We start from the raw sequence: 27,499 nt of genomic DNA, 5'->3' as shown, positions 1-27,499 counted from the left end.
TGATTGACAGGTCTGAATGATTAGGCTCCTCACGAAACTACATTTGGAACTTTTGCTTCAGAATTCTACAAGGAGGTAATAATAAACTTTGCAGGAATTATGCCGCTCATTTAGAATTCGCCATCATGTTTGTCCAAAAAAACTAAACAAAAAAAAAGTATAAATAAAAATATATTAAGTAGGTAGGCAACTTGCAAGTTTAACTCTTGTGTGGTGTTATTATATATATTATTTTTGTTTTTCAGCCAGTGTTCGTGGGTCTGGAGGACCCGCTGCATTTTTTGGGGTTTTTCATTTAAAACAATTAAAACTATATATGTTACTCAACAGATGTTTACTTCATCCCAATTACAAGCAATATAAACAGCATGTAGGCTATGGCTGATTTTTTGCCCTTTACCTTTGTTAGATACATCACATTTATCAATTAAAGTGCTACAACCTTGAGCGGGATGGCAGAGGTGAAAACACAAAACTAACACTGAGCATCCTGTAGCCTATGAGTGGTCATTGAATTGTGTTGTGATAGGCTATATGTTCTTCACAGAAAATGACCCAAGGCCAATGAGTATGGGTTTGAAAAAATAATTAATCGTAGCCTATAATTTTTCTTTTAACAAAAAGTGAAAACGGGTCCCACAGACCCGAACACCATACAAGGGTAAACGTCCAAGTGCTGTCTGGGTAGTCAGCTCACTAGTTTTTAAGACAGCCCCAAAGAGGGCGGAGGGATAGCACTAATACCCACAAATCAAAACACGGTCCGCTTCAAGTTTGCTCTCGGTTGTAGAAAGAAAGAAGTTTGACATGGAGAGTAGAAGTCATAGGGGATGACAAACTTTTGACTGACATTATGTTTTCAGGAATGTGTTTTCCTCCATTATGTCCAGAAGATGATGGCCAAACTGCAGCTGAAACTTTTTCATAAGTGCTGGGGAAAGGGCTTTTCATGCAAGAGAGAGCGGACCAGGATCCCCGTACAAGTCCGCTCGCTTTATTAGTTAAGACTTGTGTATATTTCTGTATTTACCATCTACACGTGCGCTTGTGCGTGTTACTTGTGACACTTACTGGATTTGAACCTAAAGCATTCGGAAGATTCAAAACTTCAACTCAGCTTTATTCCTAACCTGTCCAGTTGGCGATCTAAAGGACACAATCTCCGGTAATAGTACTGAATTGAACGGACGTCATGCAGAAGCCGAAGCCGGTAAACAGTCACGAGGAGCAGCGGCTGGCGGATCACGGCGGATCCGGAGACACGGCGAGGGAGAACGGCACGAGATACATCCCGAGTCCCGCGGAACCTGTGGATGCGGTTCAGTGCTCCAGCAGAAAGATGCTGGTCGGGCTGGACATCCTCTGTCTGCTCGTGGGTAAGAGAAAAGAAAGTTGGTTGAGACATTGTAGTAACTTAGATTGTGATGTTAATGACATAATGCCATGCTATTAGATTATCTGCAATATATCATGAAATGTCAGCAAAACTTGTACTGGGTTGAACTGTATAAGAACCATTATATGATGCTTTGCCAGTCAAAACAAAGTTTCATGCCATTTCTATTAGAACGTACATGATCATTTATTTAGCATTATATAATGCAGTAGGCCTGATAATGAAGGTTACTGAAAATGCTGCCAAGCTGAAGTGTTTTTTTTCCACCCCATCCCCTATATGCAAAGAAAACAAGTTTAAAACACCGCAACAGATTTATTTGCAGGTTGTGGAACATCCACTTCATCTGTTTTCCTAATAACAAAAACAAAAAACAAAAACAAAAAAAACTTTTTGACAGTTCTCCATAAAAGATATTGATGTTTTACTGCTGTGTCAAAACTTGACATGGGAACAACATTTCAAAAGAGGAGGAATACAAAGTTGCTCCATCCAAATAATCCCCTCAAAAGCCAAATCAGAGTTTAGGAGGGGAAAATAATAAGTTCATAGCCTCTGCACACGTGGTGTGTGTGTGTGTGTCTTGAGTTTAGAGTTGGCAGGAGAGTTTGTCCTGGGAAATTCGACTGTATCCATGGAAACAAGCAGTTCTCCAGAGAAAAGTGAAACTGTCTTTTCAGATGCCCTGAGCTGCATGTGTTGTTTACTTTGTTTGGGCAATACTTTATTGAAGCTCTCATTAGAACAGTATTAGTTTCACTGTAAAAAGAGTGAAACTGCACAATTGTTACTGCTCCTATAACAATTAAAACCTGGTTAATATAAATCTTTTTTTTTCATTCTGATATTTTCATATAAATATTTGCACATAGACTACACACTGAAAATGTTTAAACTATGTATTTTTGCTTTGTTTTCCATTACAAATATTATCTAAACATTCTTAAATCAAGATGCATTTCCTTCAGAAGCAAAATGGCTTAAGATATTAATTATTATTATTTTTTTAATTAGAAATTGTAAAATTTGCACACAAATTTTAGAGACAAACTATCTGCCAGTGAGACAAGAAAAATAATCTTGTCATTGTCATTTTACTTCTCAAGTAAATGCATCTTGACTAATAAATGTTTAGATAATTATACTAAAATACAAGACAAAAATACTATACTTTACTGTATACTCTACAAAAAATACTATACTTTTTTTTTTTTTTTGCAGTGCATGAACTGCTAATCAATTTCACATTATATAAATGTGAAATTTATTATGAAATGTATATTTTCCCTGCCACTTCCCAAAGACTTTTCATCCCTACAAGTCCTGTCCGTTTGTTGATGCAATGACTGCTTTCTGCAATACTGCTAGTGAAACTAGTGCACACCCTATCGGTTTAATGGTTCACAACAACATTCACAACAGGGATGAGGGGATAAACACTTCTATTGTTTTTTTTTGTCATCGCTTTTGGTGTGCCAAAAAGAACCTGTCCAGGCCGACAGACAGGTTACAGTTCACTGCCTTGACAGTGGGGATCATTGACACGAGACTTGCTGTAGGCCTCCAGGTAAAAGTCCTCATCCCACAGTGTCTGTTTTTAGAAACGTGTCTGGTTCCTGCTTGAGGTTTATAGAGGAAACGGCCTCCTTTGATTTCGGATGACTGTCACTTTCTGCATTATGACGTTACAGTCATGCACTCAGCAGGTTTATTTACTCTGGATTAATTCATGATTAAAAAAGTGGAGTACTTATAAGCTTCTGATGACAGACTGGAGAAAGTCAGAGAGGAACTGTGCTGTGGGATGGGGCATGACGTGATAAAAGATGGAGGCATTTGTGATTGCTTACTTTGGTTAACATTGTACTCGCATTTCCCTTTTTTAGTATACACACAGCTTATGCGACTTCCTCTTAGCATTTGTTTGACAACTGTAAAAACATTTAGAGCATGATGTAGCTCATTTTGGGCTGTATTCATTGGAAGAATCGAAATGGCACATTTTTGTACACTTGTGAAAAGAAGGACACACTTGAGCATTTTATGAGTTTCAATTGAATGTAATGTTTCCAGACACTTGATTGACCCTTCGCAAAGACCCCTGTACCCCCCACATCCCTTAATTACTGTTGCTATGTCCGACAAGCCATATCGTGCTCATGCCACACATCATGTTCTCATGCAGGGAAAAATATATTGTGGAGCAAAGAGGAAACGGTCAACAAAACAACAGACAAGACAGAGCAGGATACTTCTGCTATTAATCAAAGTCTCAGCTTTAAAATTTTGTCGTAAGAAATTCAGTTAATAATAAACGGAGCAGTTCCAATAGGGTCCTCGCGCTGCAGTGCTTGGGCCCTAATTACTGTTTTGTTGCCCTTTAATGTGTTGTGACAGATCGCTGTTGTGCCTCAGTTCAAGCGGCACATGAACTGAACGTCTTTTTCCTTTACTTAAAGCATGAAAGAAACATGAATCAATGCAGAAAGATTTGATTACACACCATTTTCATGTTGAAGTCCACCAAAGTTCATCTACTCTCCTGCTTGTCACTATGGTTGATTCTGTGCTATGATTGGTCAGATCGCCTATCAGTCAGACTCCCGGTGAATGGTCAATTGCATTGCAGTTTAATTAGAATTTATTACAGTTTAGTTTATATGTAAAAAGTGCTTTCTGAACCACTTAAGTAGGACTGAAGTACATATTTATATGTAATTTCATAATTACTTCTATTGTCTTGATAGTTCACCCAAAAAATTCTGTTATGAATTACTCACGTCATGTCGTTACAAACACGTAAGACTTTATTCATCATCAGAACACAAATTAAGATATTTTTGGTGAAATCTGAGAGCTTTTTGACCCTCCATAGACAGCAACGCAACTGCCACGTTTAAAGCTCAAAAAGGTAGTAAGCTGTGACACTTCATGGTACTCTTGTGAACATGCATGGAAGACTGACACGGAAGATAAAAAATTGTTGAATAAAGTAATTATTTTTGTTTCCTTTGCACACAAAAAGTATTCTTCATAGCTTTATAACATTATGGTTGAACCACTGATATACATGGACTATTTTAACAATGCCCTTTCTATACCTTTTCATAGGCCTTGCATGTGGTAGATGCATTGGTGTCTATGCAGAGTCAGAAAGCTCTCAGATTTCATTAATGTTATCTTATCTGCAATTACAGTATGCTTTTAAGATTTGACATAAACTGCAAATTAACATTCAATACAATTAAGAGACCTTTTTTAAACAAGGATATGATCGATTGAGTAGTTGGATTCTCTGTTTGGTTCGACTAATAAAATGGATAGATATGACTGCACACAAGTTGAATTCTGCATACATCATGTTTATATATTTCTTGGCAACCATGAACATATTTCAGAATTGATTATGATCTTATTTAGTTAGAAACAAGGCTCGTTAATATAGAATGTACAGTTATAGTTTGTGAGTTCATTGACCATTTCCAGTTTTATAATGTAAAACTTATACTTGACTCTAAAATCTGATTGGATGAACTATGTTCAAAGGTGCTATACAACAGCGAATAGAAACACACTTGTGAATGCACAACAGTTGTTCAGCAACAGTAAACAACCTACATTTAATAAATAGTATTTATTAGCATAATTTATTCAGCATTTTATTACCAGCATATTTGAATGTTTACTAACCATCTGTGTTGTTCATCGTATTGCTGCTGGCTTACTGCGGTTGAAGCTTGAGACTATGGCAGGCTGAAGGATTGTAACTGTGTGTTGTTTTTCAGCAGTGAATAGGGTATTCATGCCATGGCATTCTGATCCACTTTTAATACGCCAACAAAGCAGGAATAAGAGCAGCTTTGATGCCGGATCTGTCGGAGAAGCTCTTGCTGTTCATGTGAAAGTGAGCGCTGACTACATCAGCAGCGCAAAACAACACTGCAGATTGTTTACAGAGGCGCTCAGACACACTGCGACGATCGATCACTCACTTGGCTCCACTTCTCTGCAACTCTTTTGTCAGTACATTCCACTCGGCCAGACTGCGATACACAAGGAGGTTCTGGAGAAATGCTTGCCCCGGAGATATGCTTGAGTACCTGTGGTTTGAACAGGTCAAAGGTGAAAGTGTGAAAGAAAGGTCACAGGCATACCTGAGTGTGCGTAGTGAGAGAGCCTGCTGAAACAAGCACTGCTGATTCCCTGTCACCCGCTCCCACGATTTCAGCATTTTGTCAAATAAAATCAAGTGTAATGGCAGTACCTTAGAAAACATGGAACAAAACGGGTCCATTTGTTAACATTAGTTAACACGAACTAACAATGGAAAATACTTATAAATCATTTATTAATCTTAGTTAATGTTGATTCCAACAATTTACTTATACATTACTAAAAAATCTAATTTTGTATCTATTACTGTTATTAAATGGACCTGAGCTTACATGGACTTACAATAAACAGTTGTATTTGTGTTCACTAATGTTAACAAAGATAAATATATACTGTAACAGTGTATCGGTCATTGTTAGTTAATGTTACTTAATGCATTATATATAGTCAACAAATGGAACCTTATTGTAAAGTGTAACCGAAAAACTGGTAGTACCATGAAAATATATCTTGATAGCATATGGAAATACCTCACAATGCTTTTTTGTTGATGTTGTTGTGGAAGCCTATAATGGTATATAAAGGTTTCAAATGTGAGTTGATAAGATCAGTGAACAATGACACTGTCAGTGATAGTGTTTTTGTGAATGATTTGGTTTCAGTGCAGCTTCAGTGATTCAGTGTTCATTTGAACCCTGAGTGCCTCGCCAGATTTGTACAGGTAAGACGCCCACAGCTTGATCTAAAGGAAATGATTGAGACATCAAAGCAAATGACACACACATGGCAGTGAGTGTGTGTGTGTGTGTTAATATCTCATTGAGTGAGTAAGGCATTTACTGAAGCGATGCTGTACCTGAATGAAGCCCCTCTTCCTGTTTATCACTTCCCTCTTCATCACCTTTCTTCTCCGCCACAAAAACGCAGCATCTAATCGAAGGCGCTCTTACAAAAAGCCAGTGGAGTGAGCGGCAGTGTGAGGCCTGTAGGTGCGTGTGTGTGAATATAGTGTCTGTTTGTATAAAACAAATGTCTTGTGTTTCCATTGAGTTGGCAGAGAAAGCTGTCAAGTGAGACAGTGAGATTGCAGCACGCTGCAGCATGTCAGTTATGTGGGCGACAGCACATTCATACCTGCTCATGAGCACATGGTGTCTGCTGTTTCCACATGCTCATTCATGTTGATAAATGCATACAGCAAATGAATCTCTGTCCTCGTCACATTAATAGCTCAATCATAATGTCAGTGTATATATACAGTGGTCAAATTGTAGAAAAATTCCAGGGGGGATGGTGTAGTCAATTTCTTTGTCCTAATTCTAAAATGTGTGCAATTTTTATAAATATTTTTTATTTAATAAAAAATTGTCAGTATTAAACTATTTTTTATAAAAAAAAATTCAACCAGGGGATGCCACCCCCCCAAACCCCCGCCATCCCCCATCAATTCGAGCCCTGTATATATGTGTGTGCATATATATATATATATATATACATATACACACACACACACACACACCCACACACACACACACACACACACACACACACAAACACACACACACACACACACACACAATTCATAAAGCTTTACACTTGTTTTAGTAGCATATATCCATCCTGTCAGAGAGAGTGTAAGTTGTATCTGCCCTCATTTGTTCAACAAATGACCATAGAGATCACCCTGCCATTATCTCTGTCTGTGTTCTCCCCTCTGGCTAAAGTGCATTAGTCTAGCATCAGACTCGCTCTAAGCTACTCAACGCTGATCCACTGCAGCCTGCTGGAGCCTGCCAACTCTCAGCTGTACACAGGGTTACAGCTTTAAATGAGGAAACCGCCCAGGGCCGTCAGAGACTGAGAGTTTGTGTGAGTTTGCTGGTGGTTTAATACTGTTGTTATGGATTTGGTGAAAGGTCAGAGGTTAAAGGACAGCGCTGGCTGAGATCTATAATACCAGCTCGTCTCCCTCATGAGTGAAAGGAAACTAGAGTGAATCCTGCCGAGAGACACAACAAATTAGAGGATTACACGTTTTTTTTTTTTTTTGCAAGAGAGGAGCAAATGAGTGGCAGTTAGCAGCACAATTACCACAGCTCTATTATAGAGTATTATGCTCTGAGAATATGCAGCCCTGTCTGTTCCTGTCTGTTTTTGTTACTGAGGTCTCAACCATATCAGAGGAATGTATGAACTAATGGCTCCTTCTGCTCTTCTCTACCTCTTTAAAACAATCAGACGAGTTCCCCGTTGTAGCCTATTATGTTCTGATTTTTGAGCTGTCGGAAATACCAGTTAATCTGTGATTTTATTCTTGATATTTTGTTACTTTTTCTCATTTAGGGCCATCGACATGCATGCAAAAGTGAGGATACACTGATGTGTTTTGAAGTGCACACAAATCATTTTCTGATGATTTTGATGTTCGTGGGTTAGTTTGACCCACATTTTTATTTCAGTGCAACGTTACAGACCCAAATTAAACATATTTCTTGGGTATATGTTGTTATGTTGGTGTTTTGTTATCCTGGAAATGGGGAAAAATAGATGCTGAAAAAGTGCTGAAAAAGACTTTCTCAGAATCAGATGGTAAAAGTGAGCTATCATTTCTATTTTCAATGTATATGAAATAATATTTAACTTATCTTATTCTTCCAGAAATTTTGTAATTTTTTTTCAAGTCCAAATTGTGTATTCATAACTCACAAGTGTGAGTTTACATCTTGCAATTGATAACTCTAAATTGTGGGATACAAACTCGTAATTTTGAGAAAGAAGTAAAAATTGTGAGTTTAATTCTCACAATTCTGAGTTTTCTCAGCATTTCACGGCTGCAAGATATTAGTCTCGCGTAGCCAGACCTTCAGACTGAGGGCTAAAAGTCTGGAATTCATGGCAGCTTTCATTGGCCAAGGCCCGCCAAAGAGGCCGTTTGACCAACATGTCAAACAACCCATAACTTCATTTCATTCATCGTCACGTTTCGAGGGCGTGGACATTTCGCCACAGTAACAGACAGTGTAAAACTCTCAAACATATTTGAAAGATTCTATGCCGCAAACTTTATTACCGTATTTTCCGCACTATAAGGCGCACCGGATTATAAGGCGCACCTTCAATGAATGGCCTATTTTAGATCTGTTTTCATGTATAGGGTGCGCCGGATTATAAAGCGCATAGAATAGAAGATACTGCAGTCAAACGTTTGACTGGGTTTGCGTTATGCATCCCTAGATGGAGCTGTGCTAAAGGGAATGTCAACATTTTGACAGAGCGCCTTGATCCATATATAAGGCGCTCCGGATTATAAGGCGCACTGTGTTTTTTTTTTAGAAAATTAAAGGCTTTTAAGTGCGCCTTATAGTGCGGAAAATATGGTATTTCACATATTTTTGAAAATCCAGTGTTTAGTTGATTGCGCTCGTCGTCATAGTAGTAAACACGTGGCTTTCTTATTTTTCGTGAGGGGGTTTGGCACCACGGTATCTTTGTTTCCAGCCTGAACGTTAAAGAACGCAACACACACGTCTCGTGGATGATGACTTCGACACTCCTGAAGTGTTTCCACTTTTGTGTCCCATATGCATCAGACGTTTAGCCAACGGTCCGTGTGCAAGAAAAAAAAGACCAAATTGTAGGTTAACAACGTGCAACTGTGAGATTACATCTTGCAATTCTGACATTTTTTCTTTCATAGTTTTAAGTTAAAGTCGCAATAACCTTTTCTATATTATTCCATGGTGAAATAAGCTTCCTTACTGACCTGCCTCAACACAGCCCATTCTCAAAAAAAAAACCACACTCTTAAAAAGTATGGAGGCACCGCTGACCCCTCATGCTGTTGACTGTCTCCTGTTCACAGCGTATTGTAAGACAGGGTAAAGTAAATCCCCCCCCAGCCTGAGGACGCATGTCTGGACTCGGCTAAAGTAACACCAGAGACACTGCATTGCTAGCGGTGAGGGTCAGAGAGGAAAACTCAAGCAAGCTTCAACTCATCTTTCCCTGTGGTTGTGCTCCCCATCACCTCAATTTCCTGACAGATTCATTATTTTTAGGTGTGAAGAAAGCATTTATAAGAATGCTTGAAGGGTATATAGGAAAAGTTGGCAGTGTTTCATAGAGATGCAGAAATATTAAAGCAGATGTGCCCCCTTTCTTGGTAGCAGCTTATGTTTAGAAGTATCTTCTTATCATGAGCAATTTTTTGCTGTGTAGAGTTCTTGACTTGGCCATATGGTTCAGTGTTCATTGTGTTACCGCCAAGCATAGTACTTTTTGGTAACAGAAGAAAGATGAAGCTGTCCTGGCAACACAAGAAGAAAATTATCTTTTGTTAGGGAATCTGATGAAGGTCAAAATAAATGAGAAGCATTGTGACAGAAAAACTGCATTCACAGACATTCCTATCCTGGTGGGATTAGTTGTCTCGGAGGACCCCTGAGTTAGTCGAAACACAGTGAGTAATTTGCTCAGTAATTTTTACAGAGGCTGTATAAGAAAAGGATTAAAAAGTAAGTCTGTGAAACCCAAATTTACCTAAGTCCTGTTCAAACAGGGCTTTATAAAGGTTCTCTTGTGACATTACTTTTGCTAAATAAGGTCCTCTTAAAATGGTTCTGTGGCATAATTAGAACTTAAAAAGGTGCTGGGACATCATAAGAAGCTAAAAGGGTTCAATGATGTCATAAGAACTTTAAAAGTTTCTGTGATATCAGAAGAACATAAAAAGGTGCTGTGACATCATAAGAAGCTAAAAGGGTTCAATGACATCATGAAAACTTTAAAAGGTTCTGTGATATCATAAGAACTTAAAAAGGTTCTGGGGCAGTATTGAAACTTCAAAAGGTTATTTGACATCATAGGAACCGAAAATGTTTCTGTGCCATTGTGGAATCATAAAAAGTTCTATGGCAAGGATGCATAACTCAGTTTCCAGAGGGTCGCAGCCCTGCAGAGTTTAGTTCCAGCCCTACTCCAACACACATGCTATGTGGTTTTCAATTAAGCTTGAAGTTCTTGATTAGCTGGATCAGGTACGTTTGATTAGGGTTAAACCTTGGGTCGAATTCTTCAGGGATGTGGCAACCTCCAGCAACTGAGTTTTGCATCCCTGTTCATTGGAACTTAAAAAGATTATATGGTATAATAGGGACTTAAAAAGGTTCTGTGACATCATAGGAACTTAAAATGTTCTGTGACATTATAATAACTTATAAAGGTTTCTCAGGCTCGGTTAGTAATCATTCTTTTGAAGACTGCTGCAGCTTGGGAATTTGTCTGTGCGTGCGTCGCTCCTGTCTTCCTCTGCAGGTCTGCGTCTTTGTTCTTGGTGTGATTTGTCTTTTGTGTGAGCTCATCAGGGTAGACACAACAGAACACCAAGCAACAACAGAAAGAGTAATGTCACCCCTTGAGCTATCTCTTTCTCTTCACAGAGATCAGCTCTGCCCGTCTACCCAAACAGACTCTCTTCCAGACAATAGCTTCAATTAGATGTTTAGTGGATGATGGTCCTGTGATCCAAAACACAGTCACAGTGCCAGAGGGTGTATCATCTGTACGGCTCCGTCTCATCTGTGTGTTTGTCTGAGTCTAACTCATGCACGCCTGACCATTTTTTTCCACAAAGGCTCTTTTTATCTGATTGAAAGACACCGCAAACAAAAGGTAGACAAAGACGGAGATTAAACAAGATTAGGTGGGTAATTACATCCCACCTCTCACTCACTTCCTGTAATAAAGAGAGCATGTTTTGCTTCTTGTTCCCAGAAAACTTCGTCTTTTTTTTAATTTTGCGTTGTCTGCCTCAACGCATTAGTCAGCCATATTTGTGCTTGTAGATTTGTCGTTTCAAGCAGAGAAGAGACTGTCTACCTGCATGTGTTTCCACTGCTCTTTGTTTATATAGCTAGTCCAAGGCTGTCTGGGGTCATTTGCATGTACGTGTACATGCGCAGCACAGTCGGTTTGGCCTGCATTTGTGTGGAGTCGATGTCCATGTGGTTGTATATTGACTCTGCGGTTCCTGTGGTTTTCAGAAGTGTTTGTGTATCTGCATGCTAGTGTGTCCATGTGGAACCAGTGGTTTCTGAAGCTGTGTTTTGTAAGCAGACCCTTAGTATTGTGGTGATTTTGATGGTGAAGTTTGTCAGCGGGATGTGTTTTTGTATAGTTTGCCGAGGCATTTTATATAATGAATGTATGGACGTTTGGGTAGAGGCTGGCGGTGATGAGGTGTTTGTGTGGAATTTTTGTGGGAATAAGTGTATATTGTCATAATGAAGTGTTTGTGTTAATGTGTATGTATGTGTGTTGTTATGAAGAGGAGGGTCCCTGTTTACAAAGTAGGTCTCAGCTGAGCTTCGTTCACTGACCTCACATTCCAGAACCGCCACTAATCGCCTCCGTCTGGCAAACTCTCACTCTCTCTCACACTCACCATTCTTCTCGTTCTTTTCTCCATCCCCTCAAACACTGAGGGCTTTTTTCGACTGTTTAGCTAATTGTTAGTGTTTGCTAAGCCAAGCATTGCTTACTTTTCCTTATATTTGGGTGTTTTTCAACTATGGAAACTTGGAGCCTTGAGCCTTGGAGACTCTCTTTTTAATGTATCAAATATATATATATATATATATATATATACAGTATATTTTTTTATACAGTAACAACGTTTAACAGCGTTGAATACTGTTTACCATTCAAAGGTTTGGGTTTGGTGAGATTTGTATGATTTTGAAAGTCTCTTATGCTCATAAAGGCTGCATTTATTTGATCAAAAACACAGTAACAGTAAAATTGTGAAATACTAAATACGTTTTTCTATTTGAAAATATTTTAAAATGAAATTTATTTGTGCATGAAAGCTGAATTTTCAGCATTGTGATTTTCTGCTCAGAAAATAATTTCTTAGTATTATAAAGTTCAAAGGTATAGCATTTATTTGGACCAAAATAAAATAAAAAAATGAAACTTGAAAGGTGGTGTACATACATCACAACAGAATTATGTAATTTGTTTCTGTTTTTCTACATTTTTACATTTTTGTCACCACATTCCAAACTATGTTATACATGGCTAAGAAATATCATCTTGAATATTTTTGGAATAAAATAGCCAGCACCTTCATATTTACAAGGTTAATTACATACCTAGCATTTAATGTATACTAAATACATACAATTAAATAATATTTTCACACTTTTCAAACAATTGAAAGTTTGACTGAAAATGATGCAATAAAAATATTCTGTACACAAGTGATACCTAGATTTGTCTTCTCAACCTTTCGACATATATACAGTATATAATGGATATTCATATTTTATGATTGAAATTGTTAGTCTAGGACAAATAAAGCAATACAATAATAGTATTAAATAAAATGATAAAAGCATAATAAAAGGTTTTCATGACAGCTTTAGTGTGACCTCCATATAACAAAAATAAATAATTATACTTTGGTGCTTTACTTAAATGAATGAATTCTGCTAGATGCTGAGTCATATCTCATGACCAAAATTGGTCTCTTGTGATTCTTGACAGCAGAGTTCTGACCACACTAGCAAATCACAAGTGTGAGTTGAACATCTTAGTGTCCACATACAAAACACTAACACCCATCCAGAAGACTAGCAACCTCATAACAATTCACACAGAAACACACACACAAAAAAGCTTCCCAAATGACTTTAGTAACCACAGAAATGTTGATGAGAAGCAAATAGCATTTTTGTTTACTATCAATTTCCAACACAAATGAGCTACATGGAAAAAAGAAAGACGCCCCAGCTGCTTTTTGTGCAATTCTGTCCCCTGCTTCTCTGCTGTTGTTCTGTCTCTTGTTCCAGCTTATTTTATTGTTATTCTTTCACGGTGAGCTCATTCTGGGCTGTGGTGCTCAGAAGTGTAAATTAGAACCAGATCCTTTCTTTCCGAGCAAGGCACAGATTGAATCTAGTGTTCTGTTCCCTCACTCCTGTAACTGAAAAATGGCCCAGACCAAGAGCAGATTGTTCGTGATGTTTATCTCCTATCTTTTCTGGCCTGCTTTCTCACAATCTCCGTCCATCTTCTCTGTATGCTCTCCTCCAGCCAGGTGTTGGAGTTTGCTCGCAGCTGCTTGACAGATTATGTGCGGCCAGCCAGTGGTTTGGAGGTTTGTTGTGAAGCTCTGAAGCTGTGGTTGAAGTGACCTCACAGTACTCATTTGGACTCATGTATGCCGCTTGTCTACTGTGTGTAGCGTGTTTGCACTGGGCTCGGGTAAAGCCGGGCTGCGACGTGTTTCTCGGTAACGACTGAATCACGGCTGTGTTTGTCTCCGGGATTCCAGGATTTCTGGGCTATGGCTTTTTGGATGTGATCTGCTAATGGACTTGTGTTGATCCGCTCCTCCACCGGCACGCTGGCACGTTAATGGAAAAGCATGTAGAATGTACCTCAATCGATAGCATCGACTGAGCCTAGGTTATAAATGCAGAGTAAAGAGACCGGTGGATATGGGCTATTACATTACCTTGTGGATCCATTAGCGATGTCCTCTAGATAAGTGAGTCTGCTAGGGTGGGTCACTGATCCTGACATCGTCCCTCAGCGTTAATGGAAGTGTTTCACTGCGTTTTACACAATAGTCCAGAACGGCATAGACTTTTTTTTTTTTTACACCCCGGCCCCTCTGGCCTTGTTCCTTGAATGAATTCGATAAACGTGTCACTGATACGGGAAGCATTAATGACAGCAGACACCTGATACGTGTTCAGTGACATTATCTCATTTAGCCTTGCACGTTTTGCAGAGCTGCTAATTTTGAGCTGATATCTTGGCTGTTGAAAGGATGCTTTATTAAAAAGTGTTAAAAAATTCACACATACAATGACTTGATTAGACCTCTTCTTTTATGAACATTTCTGAATTTAAAATATTTTGTAATAAAATCACATTTGTCAGGTTAATACACTTTATTTTAACAAACAAGGTGATTTTTCAAATATTTCGGATCTTAAATTTCTAAAAGCTAAATTCAGGAATTTTATGGACCTTGTGTGAACCCTGTATTTGGCACAAACTTTTATTATTATATATTTTATTATTTTTAAATAATACAAATATATTTAAATCAAAGTGAATATGCCCATCACTTCTCTCACTCTAGATTACTCGCGGGATGTTTTTCGCGCCACTCGTGCTATGTTTTTATTTGCGTGAGTGAGATGAAAAACATCCAACGAGAATAACCATGGTGAGGATAAATATGATAGCTGCTTGTTTTGTACCTGTTGTGGAGGTCCCAAAAATGCTAGAAAGCCAAACGCAGACGTGTCTGGGATCACAGCACCATACAGTGGCAGAATCAACTCTGTGAAGTTGTATCATAGATTTTGGGGGTGCCCTCAAACAGCTACAATAATGCGCTCCTCCATTTTCTGAATTCGTTTGTATGTGATCTACTCGCGTGAATAAATAAATTTGCGTTTGGTGTGAATACACCATTATATTTTCAAAAACGTTTGTCTGCCAAAGTCATGTGGTGCAACCAACAAAATTAAGTCGTAGAATGGACCCTATGACTGTGTGTCAAAGTTGATAAGTCTCTTCAAATATCAAATAATTTGACCAGATTAGTTCAGGTTGCCCAAAAAAAACGAATGATTTTATTAATTAACTATCCATAATATTTGTAAAAAAAAGTATTACATTATAACATTTAAAAATAAGGATATATTTTGGTATATATATTTTTATTTTAACAATTAATTTGTGTACACTCATGTATTCAGGGTATGATGGAAAAACTGATGGTTACACCAAGACATGAGGAGGAAGTGTATATATACTGTATATATATATATATATATATATATATATATATATATATATATATATATATATATATATATATAATTCTTTCTTCACCTACATCTTCATTTCCATCTTGGGACAAAATAAACGGAAAAACCGAGAAGCGTATACTGAAACTGAAAGTGTGTCAGTCATTTTAGGAGGACTTTCAAGGACAGGCGCCGTTGGACTGATTTTCAATCCTTGACCTGTCTGCATGAGGTGCGTACGTGTAACCCAGTTTAGCACGATTGATCTAGCTAATAATTAGCTCAGCTGACAGCAGCTAGCCACTGGCTAATATGCTGTCTTGTTGATAAGGGGCTTCCTTTGGGGGTGTGAGCTAATGGACCGCCTGTGAGGTCGCCGTGTGTTAAGTGTGCTCAACTGAGGCTGAGTTCAAGGTGCAGTTTTTCTACTGATTTCCCAACCCACCTCAAGTGTGAGCGTGAACTGATAAGAGGATTAGCACACCTGGAAGATTATTGCTAACCTCACTTCTTTGCTCAGCATGGGCAAGCGAGGAAAGCGAGAAGTTGTTCAGAGTAACAACCATCCCTGCCAAGCAGACTTGCCTGCTTTCCTGAAAGATGAACTGCCCAGGGGAAGACTTGTGGAGTGTCTTGCAAAATTAAATTTAGGAAAATGTACAAAGAATTTAATGAGAGTAAAAGTTTCAGTATTGTCAGCCGGCCCATTTAAAGCACAGTAGCCGATTCTGGCGTATATTGCTTGGTAGCGTGGCACAGTTGTCCCCAGACGCACAGTCTACTACTACAGCAGTTTCACAGGATTGCACCAGCTCTAAGCTCAGCTCGCCGCTCTCATCCACTGTTCATCTAGTAGACAAATATAGTGTGGGATGAATGTTCAGTGCAGTACCATTCACTGTGTCAAATTAAATAAGTAAAAAAAATTTATTTCCAGAATACTGAAATGTTAGAATTTGTCTTCATCACACAACAATAACTTTGATTTATTATGACTCTTTAATCAATATAATTATATAATGGGTCAATGACATATTGGTGTCCATGATAGAAAAAAAAAATCATAAGTCATTCATGTTGGTTTTAACATATGCTATTCATTCATGGTTTTGAAAAAAACAAAACAAAAATGTTTTTATATAATTTTCAAGAAACGTTTAATCATTGACTCATCATTTTAAATAATAGAATTGTCATGCTATCCAACCAAGGGTTACTATAGTTAACTAAAACTGAAACTAAAATGAAAACTACTGACAAACATATATGTCACTTGAAATAAAATAAACATTAACTGCAAATTTTGAAATAAAAATGAATAAAAAGTACACTATATAGACCGATTTAAAAAACAATACAACAACAAAAACTACTAAAAATGACAAAAACACACACATAAAATACTAAAACCTTAAAAAAACTGAAAAAAATAAATAAAAATAAATAAGCAGCTGTAGCAGTTTTATTAAAATAGTTTGTTTTATTATAAGACACAGCAAATGACTGTCAAAATACTTCAAGATGTTTTCTTTTCAATCATTTTTGAATGAGGCTTGTTTCATTATGACATCAGTTGCATCACTGCATTTCTGACTTTATGCTTCTCCAAAAAAAATCATAAAAGAGTGCCATGTCATTGACCTTTTTTGTCCCAGTCCACCTCCGACTTACCTCAAGTGTGGCCTGTAACCAATATCCATTTAAAGAATAAATCTGAAGGAAGAATTATCTGAAGGAGTGTCATATAAAATGTATAAAATCTTCTCCCTTATAGAATATGTAGGGACTCTGTTTAAAAGCCTGCTGAACAGGATATTGGTACAGATTCATATCTGTATCCTGCCTGGTGACCAGAGCTAAGGATAGAGATCTCGATTACACACAAACACATGTGACCGGCACAGTGAGGACCCTGAAGGGTAACAGTGTACAGGCCCGTTCAAAGCCTGGATGAAGTGTAAAGGTCAGATCAGGGTGTGTTGACGTGTAACCCAGCGCTCTCTCTTCAACAGCGTGTCTTCTTCACCTCTACATATTCAGCAGTGCAGGATGTTGCGTCTCACCTTATCTTTGTTTGGCCTCCACTTATTCTGAGAAAAGCAGCTGTCAGCGATATACACAGTACAAATTTAATGTTAAATTCTGATTATACTTATCAGTGTTTTCAGGGGCAGTGTTCATAAGCATTCATCTCGATATGCAAGTCTGTATGTGTGCTTGTTAGGGCTCTTATGGGGCGTTTGAGCGATAAGAAAGTAAAAAAGATATGCTGGAAATCAAGTGGGAATACAGCGAATTGGATTTATGGGCAACTAGATCGGCCTGTTTAAAAATCTTAGTAGTCAAAGTCAAAATGACTAAATATTTGGTCACATGAAGGTTGATCCCTTTTGCAAACCCTTGCAGTTCTTGCTCCTACGTGTATGTGACACATCTTTTTTGTTAAAATCAATGGATTTGGTTGATGCCGCATAAACTGATGTGTGTAGGAGACCCACAATGGCTCTCATGTCAAACCCCTCTCTCCTGGCTCTCAAACCCAGGTCTCCGGCATTGGAGGCAGACGCACTAACAAGGAGGCTAAATGACTGCAGCCACTAGCATCTGTCGCTAGTGCGTCTCTTTAGATTTGGGAATGAGGTTTAACTGCAAAGCAAGTACTCGCTGGCCTCCGTTACACATGCACTACTAAGTGTGTATGCGTACATTTGTGTGTGAAATCTGAGTATGAATGCTTTCACGAACCAACCATGATTCACCAATTTCTTTTGGACTAAAATTCAACTGAAACCACAAATATGCAAAAACCAATACTTTGGGTGGCCTAATAATCATGTTAAGATAAACTGATTTATTGCTTTTTTTTCTGTATGAGAATGCAGATATTCTGTGTACAACTGGCTAATATAAAGTGTTTATTTTGGTTTTGAGAATGAAATACTTAGCATTGCTTGAGGATCTAACAAAGTTGTTACTTTTATTACAGGAGTACCAAAAGGCTGAATGGAAAGGTTGTGTGAAAAGCCCTTAAATGGAGATGGGTGTGTTTATGCAAATTAGTAACATTGAGCGGTCACTCATTCTAGAAATCTCAGAATTCATTAACATTAGAATAAGGTGTATGCATGTGTTGGGAATTTTTGTAAGTATTTCACCCGTGCATATAAATACGAAATTATTAGTGAATGACACCCAGTATTCTGGTTGAATGATAACGATTAGTCTACATGAACAGTAAACAGTGACCTACTTTTGATGTTCTTTCCATCTTGGATCTGTTTTGATCCCCCTGCAGCGTGCAAGCATGTGCATGTGCCCTGGAAAACGAGCGGTCACGTACACAGAGATTCCCTGGCAGAGGCTGTGTTTGTGGCTGGGTTTGTTCCAGCTGGGGGACAGAGTGGAGGGTTAATGATTAGTCTCATGCTCTGTGTGGACCAAGGGCATGGGACCGTACGGGCCCTGGGCCTGGGGAAAACGAGAGAGAATGAGAGAGAGAGAGAGAGAGAGAGGTGGGGGAAACAAAAACCAAGAACTCAGCAGCTGAATTACTCATCACTTCTATATTCAGACTCAACTCCCGTTACAGATCTATATTTACACATCAGTACTGTGTACTCCACATTTATTTCCAGTAATGATTATATAATGAATAATTAGCCACTTCTTCTCTATCAATTAAAGGTTTTGTAAGTGATTGCTTGACACATGAAATGTTCCTATTTCCTGACAGATATCGCTGGAAAGAGGTCCTGAGAAATGGCACCTGCCTGTGTGAGAACACTAGATTCTGGATTCTGAACTTTAAAAATGCTAATAAATAGGTGTTAAATGCAATCTTTAACAAATTGTATGCAAAAATGAACATTAAAACACAGTGATGCCTAAACCCACTTTTAGTACTTAAAATGCATTTTTTAGTTTGGGTGTCTTCACACCTGGCATTTTTGGAGCAGAAACTGGTGCATTTTCTCCCTTAGTTTGGTTCTTTTAAATATATTTAAATATAGCAGTCATGCTTAGATCCACACCAGTCTGAGATCACCTGAATGAGGAGGTCTTGGCCAAACTGAAATCATCTCACTTGCATTGAGATAGCAATCCGACCCGATGTGTATGTGTGAAAACGGAGCTAGATCGCAGAGCTAACTTGTCAACCAATCTTGATGGATAACCATAATGAGTGGAATCCCAAAGCGTAAACTCTGACCAATGAGAGGACAGTTTACTTTTTATAGTGACTTGCAAATGTTGGTACAAAGGAGAAAATGCAACAAAGAAAGCAAAAAAATCGAGTTGTCTGTTATATAAAAATATATATCTATAACTCATCGACCATAACATGAAACTACAGTAGTTATCAGAAAAATGTAATATGAATATTAAACCATGAAATGTGTTGGAACACATGCACTTGGAAATGACCTATTTGCTTACTGATTTATACCTTGAGAGTTCACCCATCCATATGGAACAGCATCCTGGTTTACTTATCTGTAAACTTGTGTATGACCTACTGCCACAATGTTTATTTTTTAAATTAGTAATTATTTAACAAAGGGATAGAATAAGTCCCAGACACTGCCATAAATACTGTAAGGAATTCTGCAAGCTACAGTAGTGTTCAGGACTTAATTTCTACACTTTAGTCTAGCCAGTGTCCAACACACCTCCCTGCGACCATCCAGGTGTGTAATGGATTTGTTTGCGCTTTCTTGAAAAGGAAGAACCCCTACGCACTCCAAGTGAACCATAACGCATTCCCAGCACAACTCGCAAGAAACTTTCCATCTTCCTCCTCATAGTCTCTGACCTCAATCCTGTATTCTTTAGGGTCTTTTCTTCTCCACATGCCTCATCTATCCATGCTGTCATTCTCTTTCAACCCCCACCCTCTCCTTCACTCTTTTTGCCAGAGATATGCATGGAATGTCAGCTCCTTAGGCTGGATCTCGATTCCCATCAGGAAGACAGTGCCATTCTCAATATCTCAACTGCACTTGCGATTCTAATTGCACATAATAGAGCATTAAAGATGTATCTTGTGTCTGATCTTGTGGTGCCAGAGAAACACTGAGATGCACAGAAGAACATTCCTCCAGGTAATTTCGACATAAACATTAACCCGTCTGTCTCTCTCCTGACAGCCTCCATTCCGTTCTTCGCCTGTGAGCTCAAAGCGGTGACTCCATACATGAGGGGCTTCTTCTGCGGGGACACCAGCATCACTTACCCTTACATACCAACTGAGGCAATTCCTGACAGCATGCTTATAGCTGGGGGCGTCATAATCACAGGACTTACGGTGAGAACACACACATAAACTGAAATATCACTTGTTGAAAGACTGCAAAGAGAAAGCTCACCCAAGAGAGTAAACTCTGTCTTAATTTACTCAACCTCATGTCACAAAAGCACAAAAGATTTTCAAGAATCGTTCTTTTCCATTGCTTTGCAAAGTCTTTTAAGTATCAAAATGGGTGCAAAATCAACATTAAAATATGATAAAAGTGGTACATACAACTCAGTCCTTCAGAAGACATAAAACTTTGTGCAAAAAATAAACCAAAATGTAAGTTTTCACCAGTAAGCTGTTAATTGCTGTTGGAATCAATAGACTTATGGGCAGCGCCTCGTCATGTACGTATAATTGCACTTCGACTAGGGCTGTCACGATATTAGATTTTTCATATCACGGTTATTGTGGGCAGAAGAATTCACTGTAATTCTGTAGAAAAGAGTGACCGGTACATTTAAATTGACCTTTGATGTTCCCTGAAATAATGAAATCTTTATGGACTTAAAATAACATGTAACTGATGACATTCATTTTCGTATTTAACAAGATGTCCTGTCCATAGTAGTATTAGCCCACGGTTCTCCTATTACTGAAGGCTATTGATTTACTCTTTTCATCTACTTTGCTATTGAACAAGAGAACTCTTTGTTTAAGAGAGCATGTGTATGAGTTGCTATGAATTATATAACGTGTCATGATTATTTAACTCAGTGTTGCATGGCTGTAAACTTAGCGGTGTCCCCTGTCCGTCTCAGATTGCTGTCGGAGAGTGTTACCGGGTACGATTCAGAGTTGTGGACTCAAGAGCATTTGTGCGCAACCGTTACGTGTCCTGTCTGTATAAGGAGCTGGGCAGTTTCCTATTTGGGTGCTGCGTGGGGCAATCCTTGACCAACATGGCGAAGCTGAGTGTGGGCCGACTCCGTCCCCACTTCCTGTCGGCGTGCAATGTGACCTATGACTCACTCAACTGCGTACCCGGAACCTACATCTCAGATGTCACGTGCAAGAACAATTCCAAGATAGTGGAGGAGGCCAGGTAAGTGAAGTACAAGGAGTTTAATGAAAGGCACAGAGATAAGATGAGCTCTGTTCCAAAAACCTAGGCTCTGTACAAAATTTGCATGGAGACTTGCAGTTCCTGCAGACTTCAGTTCCTACCCTGCTCCAACACCTGCATGTAATTATCAAGTTAGGGATGGATCTGAACTCTGTAGTAACTCTCCAGGAGAATTGGAGACCCCATATACTGTAGCAGGCCTGGCCAGTGCTCATTCTAGAGGGCCACAATCCACCAGAGTTCAGCTCCAACACTAATAAAATACACCTAAACACACTAATCAAGTATCAAGGCTGGAGCAAAACTGCAGGATTTGGCTCTCCTGGATCGGTGTTGGCTACCCCTACCATGTAGTATGAATGTGTGTAGTATGAAGGTAATCTGGACATACTATATATATATATCATGTTATCTTGTAACCTACCAGTGTTTGTTCATTCACAACTGTGATCACAAGGCCTCATAGGATAAAGTGTCCATCAGACAAGCACATCAGAATCTTGTTGTAAGTTGGTCACCCGAGTAATATATGTCTAATATAAATACTCAGAATTCGAACATACTATCTTTTTCTGCAATATTTTTTACCTACTATATGTAGGGAATTATGCATATTTGGATGGAGCTTAAGTGAGTTGTATTGCTGTATACTACTACATACATAGGCAACATCCTAACCAAAACAGATCTTCACAACTGACTTATTTGTAACATTTTACATGCACGACACAAAAAGTACTCCACATGGAAGACTCGACTTGCAAATTAATCTGATGCTGCCAAGCTAAGGGCACAATAAAAATGTACTTTAAAAGATTTGAAGTTTGATAAAAGTGCACATTCAGTACAACAAAGCATATTTTATCACAAGGGTCAGCTAAATACTATGGTTCTTTAATATTTGGCCAAAAGAAGGTACCTTGCACTATGTTCAAAACCGGATAAATCCTCCAGAGGGCATATCAGAGTGAGAACAATCACGGCCATCATATTGAAGTGTCATTCCAAACTGAATTACTCAAAATTGGCCACTTTGAAGGGTGCAACTGATGGACACTTCGCTCCCATGATTCCTTGCGGAGGTTTAATTGTGTGACGATGGCACTTCCTCAACTGTCTCAGCAAGATGACACAGAAGTGCCTTCCAAGGCACAGTTTTTTGGTTCCCTACACCCTTAATCCCTTTGAAGCTTTCACTCTGGAGGGTAAATCCTTCGAAAGGATTAGGGCACTTCAGAATTGAATGTAGTAATGGGTGTTTAAAACAGCATGGTAACACAGCATAAAACATCTAGTTATGCTGCTTACATGTAGGTAGGAGGCTCAGTAGATTTTGGAACAGAGCTACAGTGTATGATAAATTAAAGGTACAGTTTTTCAAGTGCAAATGTTGGATGTTTTTTGACTGATCACATTGTATGTTTTATGGAAATATAAAGGAATTTACTTAAAATAACATGCATGCTTGTAATTGCTTAATATAATACCAAGGAGACAATGTTATGGCCCATAAAGCAGTGCAGCGGTTTAATGATTTGCGAGATTATGACATTTAGTTGGTAATATTTCCCTTCTGCTCTTTTCAAACAGAAAGTCCTTCTTCTCGGGCCATGCATCTTTTGCCATGTACACCATGCTTTACCTGGCAGTGAGTATCGCCGTGTGTGGCCATATTTACCTCTTAACACTCAACCATGCAAACTCAAACACACATCAGGGTAGCGCCGAATGACTGTGCTTGCTGCCGGATGCCAGTGAGGAGCTTTTTCTGTTGTCAGCTTTCACTTCCCATCCCTGCCATGTGGGGAAAATGCCAAAAAATTCCTACTGACAAGAAACTCTCTCAAACTTCAGCTCACACAAATGCACACAAATAAACTCATACTGAAAGAAGAAGGCTCTGAGAAAGCAGAAACACTCCCAAAAGGCATCTTGCTTCAAGCGGAATAGAAAGGCTTGAGAGAAAGAGGGAATGTTCTCCAGAGGCCTGATGAATAGACGAGCGGAGAGAGGGAGAGTGAGTGAAAGCTAGCTGAAGACAGAAGAGGCCTTGTTTAGTTGTGGGTTGGGTCCGGGAGGGGGCGGGGGGCTTTGGCCTGCTGAGAGATAGACAGGCTTCTTTCAGTTAAACCCTCTCTCTCACTCACTGTTATTGCCTGGGGAAGGGGCACAATAAGGGGAAAAAATTACAAAACGCTTGCAAACGATCATAAAGCATGCCATTCAATAGCATTCACATTTCTCTTTCACTCAACTGCCCCACAAACCTTATCAGAATTTACTCTGCCTTGTGTGCCAATCACGTTTAGAACGGAGGGAAGAAAATTTGCGCGCTGTGTAAAAACAAGCTATTTTCTACCATTCATCTAATTCAATTCACGGGCCTCTGGCTGCTCTAAAAGCGGGAGGGCTCTTCAGCTCTCATTAGAGAGTGCGCGAGAGAGAACATGAACAGAGTGAGGGAAAAGCCTATAGAAAAGCTGTGCCAGGCTCTTTGTCCTCTCTGCCTGTTTTTTCTCTCCTTCCCTTCCAATGGCTGCACTGTACAGACTCGGCTCTGCCTTGCATGTCTGACCTGCAGCCACATGCTTAGGCTGTGAGCGCCAGCTGCTCCAGGCTTTACTGCAGGAAGCTAAACACCTGTGACGGAGCTGATGGGAGGGGTACCAGGGCGCTTAAATTCTGGGATGTTTCACGGTCCCTCGTGTGACATCAACTTCCATAAAGTTCATCTACAGCCAATACCAGTTGACCCAAAATACATTTTCCCTAATATTTGTCATGTAGCTAAGCTAGCTTGTCAGGGTGGTATCATTATTATTAACAAGTCTTAACAATTTTTTTTCACCATATGGCTCTGTTCCCAAAGCTACGTGTTTACTTCTAAGTCAGCATCCTAACTAAAATGCCTCAAAATGTATGTTTAATCGGAAATTGGACATGAATGGCTTCTCGAGTCATATTTGCTACAAGGAAACTCTGAGATTATTTTGATACTTGAGTTTTCCAGTTGGGCAGGCCATAAACATTTAACATGGTGGTTGGGACAATGATTGCTGCTGACAGTGCAATTCTTTATTAGTTTTTTTTTTGTTTTTTTTTTTGCAATAACTACATCTACTTGTCGTTAAAGTAATGCCTATTTGCCTATTTGTGTATATGAACAATCATTTGAAGTTCAAATCATTTGAATTCAAATAAGAATTTATTTGACCAAAATTCCGGAATCGTCAGCAAGCTGACTATCTAGAGTGGTGAATGTTTATGGTTATCAACCAATGGAATATTACATTTTATTATTTCGACAACAAAGCACTTAAATGCGACAAGCTCATAATCACGATTTCAAAAGCAGGAAAGCATGTGAAGGCAGCATAAAAAAAATAAATAAAATAAATGTTTAATTACATAGAACATTTGAACAATTCTGGCCTCTTGGATGAAGCTTGTCACAGTATATTCTGGCATTGACCAATCTATTGCTATGGAATAGACAGAGACAAGATAACTTTTGCATGTGAAGCCGTTGTTTGTGATGCTCACTATATTTGGGAACAGAACTTTTTTAATACCATCTTCCACTGCTAGCTTGGAGATACACAAAAATAGATAACTATAGTAGGCCTAAATAATTTTGTCTCCCAAGTATTGTAATCTAATTTAAAGATGATTAAGATTCAATAACATGCATTTAGATAATATATTCATGTAGGGTGGATTTTTATTTGATGCAGACTTTGTTCTTAGGCTATTTATAATAACAGGCATACGCTATTGGAATCTTTGAACTAAAATAAGCACATAATTTAGTCTTTTGAGGATGGTTTATCAGTTTTGGCTTCCATCCAAGCAGTTTTTGAAGAAATGTGTCATCAGAAGTTTAGCTAGGTCAGACACACACTCTGTAAGCTTCATTTATCAGTCTGTACTCTCTTTTATCAGCTCATATGTTAATCATTCTCGAAACTTCCTATTTTTGCCCAGTTTTACCTGCAGGCGCGTTTGTCATGGCGAGGGGCGCGGCTCCTGCGACCGTTGCTGCAGTTCATGTTGGTGATGTTAGCGGTGTACACAGGACTCACTCGCATTTCTGACTACCGCCATCACCCAACTGACGTCCTGACCGGCTTCCTGCAGGGAGGACTGACTGCCTACTGGGTGGTAAGAATCACGTCGCCACATGCTCTAGATTACTGTTATTATGAATCTGGGAGTGTAAGGTACTTTTTGTGTGTTCACTTTAACATTTTCTTACAGGCCTTTTATATTTCGTCCATGTTTAAGACGTCTCGTCCAGACATGTCTCCAACAAGCTTGTCTCTGGAGAGTCCCCTGTCCAGCCGGCAGACCAGTGTCTGCTAACAGAGATACCTGAGAGACAACGGGAGTGATCAGGCAAAGAACGGGAATGGGACAAAGAATTTTGAAACATGCTCGAGTCTTGACAAATCCTCACAGAGATCCATTTCCTGTGCACTTTGTGAGAGGAACAGTTATATATATATATACATATACGTCTAACCCTTCAACAAACCCGTCCGCAATGTATCAGCCCTCCATAGATAAATGATATTTTTATATAAAAAGTTTATCCTTTATATTTTTGAAATACGTTATAGTTGAAGCTGCTAATAATTGTTGTTTTATAATTTGTCACCGGTAATCCAGGCTCAGAGATTCACACGTCACAGTGATAAGTGATTTAACTTGTCAAGTTTTTTGGCTCATTTTGACTGTTGGAGGCCCAGTCTAATGAATTTCCATTGGACACAAATGGACCAATCGCAACAATGCTTTGGCCTCAGACCACACCCCCTTGTGTTTGCTATCGGACCTGGCTAGACCACTGTTCTGGTGCGCTGTTGCACAATCATAGCGGTGCTGATTATAGACATCCTCTGTTTATGAAAGCACAGATTTGATGCTAATGCTATTAAGCTTGTATTGTATTAAGGTGGGCTAAACTCTATGTTTGTACTAACCACTTTCACTGCATGAGTGAGACTGAAAGGAGGATTGAGCCGACAACCTCCTCACCCCCCCTCCGCATAATGTGGGCTTGAATCCCGCCCTAAATGCTCAGCGGACCGGGGGTCTATACCTGTGTACCCTTTACTACTCATAGCACTTGAATTACACTATGGAATCGTCTAATTACTACAGATAATATTTTATATTTTGTCTTCTTTAATCAGTGTTTTACTTTCCTTCCTGCGGTCAGTGCCAGTGTTTATTTGTTTTGTTTGTTTTTTTCCCCAAATGATAATTATTCAGAATGAATGTAAATAAATCATTTTTATAAAGGATCCAGATTTTCAGAAGTATTAGCATCGGTTCTTGTTTCACGTGTTTATATATGTTTTTATCGTTCGTGTTGATCAGGTATGCAGAGTTATTGTTGCTAATTGTTAAAGAGACTAGTGACTGAGCCACAGATTGTCAGAAAGCTATATTCTACTTATCTAGTTTAATTTTATTTGTTGGTTTCCCCTGTGAAAAGCCTGTGCGGCTGAAATAACCACTGTATTAATAAACCAAACCAATAAAATGAATGTTCAATATTTGTATCTCATTTTCTCCTATTCTTTAATGACAGAACAAACCACACATCCATCTACACACACACACACTGATGAGTAAAGCTGCTGTAAAAAAGCTGATGAACACACCCGTGACTGCGCATCAGTTGGGTTTTATAATAACGGAGTGAATTGATATGTTGCTCTGCGACTGTAGCAACCTAAAGGACAATATTCTATATTTGCTAATGATTTATATTAGCTAATGGTAGAATTATTGTG

General features: G+C 38.8%; 1 protein-coding gene across 1 annotated transcript; it reads left to right on the top strand.

Moving 5' to 3' along the window:
• Positions 1 to 750: 750 nt before the first annotated feature.
• On the top strand, positions 751 to 27,265 carry LOC132151660 (phospholipid phosphatase 3-like). Its single transcript, XM_059559948.1, has 6 exons — positions 751 to 1,376; positions 20,487 to 20,644; positions 21,394 to 21,677; positions 23,289 to 23,346; positions 25,683 to 25,859; positions 25,956 to 27,265. The coding sequence occupies exons 1-6, from the start codon at positions 1,193 to 1,195 to the stop codon at positions 26,058 to 26,060; spliced, it is 966 nt and encodes a 321-aa protein (XP_059415931.1). The 5' UTR covers positions 751 to 1,192; the 3' UTR covers positions 26,061 to 27,265.
• The last annotated feature ends 234 nt before the right edge of the window (positions 27,266 to 27,499 follow it).

Source organism: Carassius carassius, chromosome 1, assembly GCF_963082965.1.
Source record: "Carassius carassius chromosome 1, fCarCar2.1, whole genome shotgun sequence".
Lineage (NCBI taxonomy): Eukaryota > Metazoa > Chordata > Actinopteri > Cypriniformes > Cyprinidae > Carassius > Carassius carassius.
This window is presented reverse-complemented; position numbering and strand designations above follow the sequence as displayed.

Bases quoted from the DNA above. Each gene is read 5' to 3' on its own strand.
- LOC132151660 (XM_059559948.1), top strand. From the start codon at position 1,193: ATGCAGAAGCCGAAGCCGGTAAACAGTCACGAGGAGCAGCGGCTGGCG. The intron at 23,347-25,682 runs GTGAGTATCGCC...ATTTTTGCCCAG, and splicing joins ACACCATGCTTTACCTGGCA to TTTTACCTGCAGGCGCGTTT. The intron at 25,860-25,955 runs GTAAGAATCACG...ATTTTCTTACAG, and splicing joins GACTGACTGCCTACTGGGTG to GCCTTTTATATTTCGTCCAT.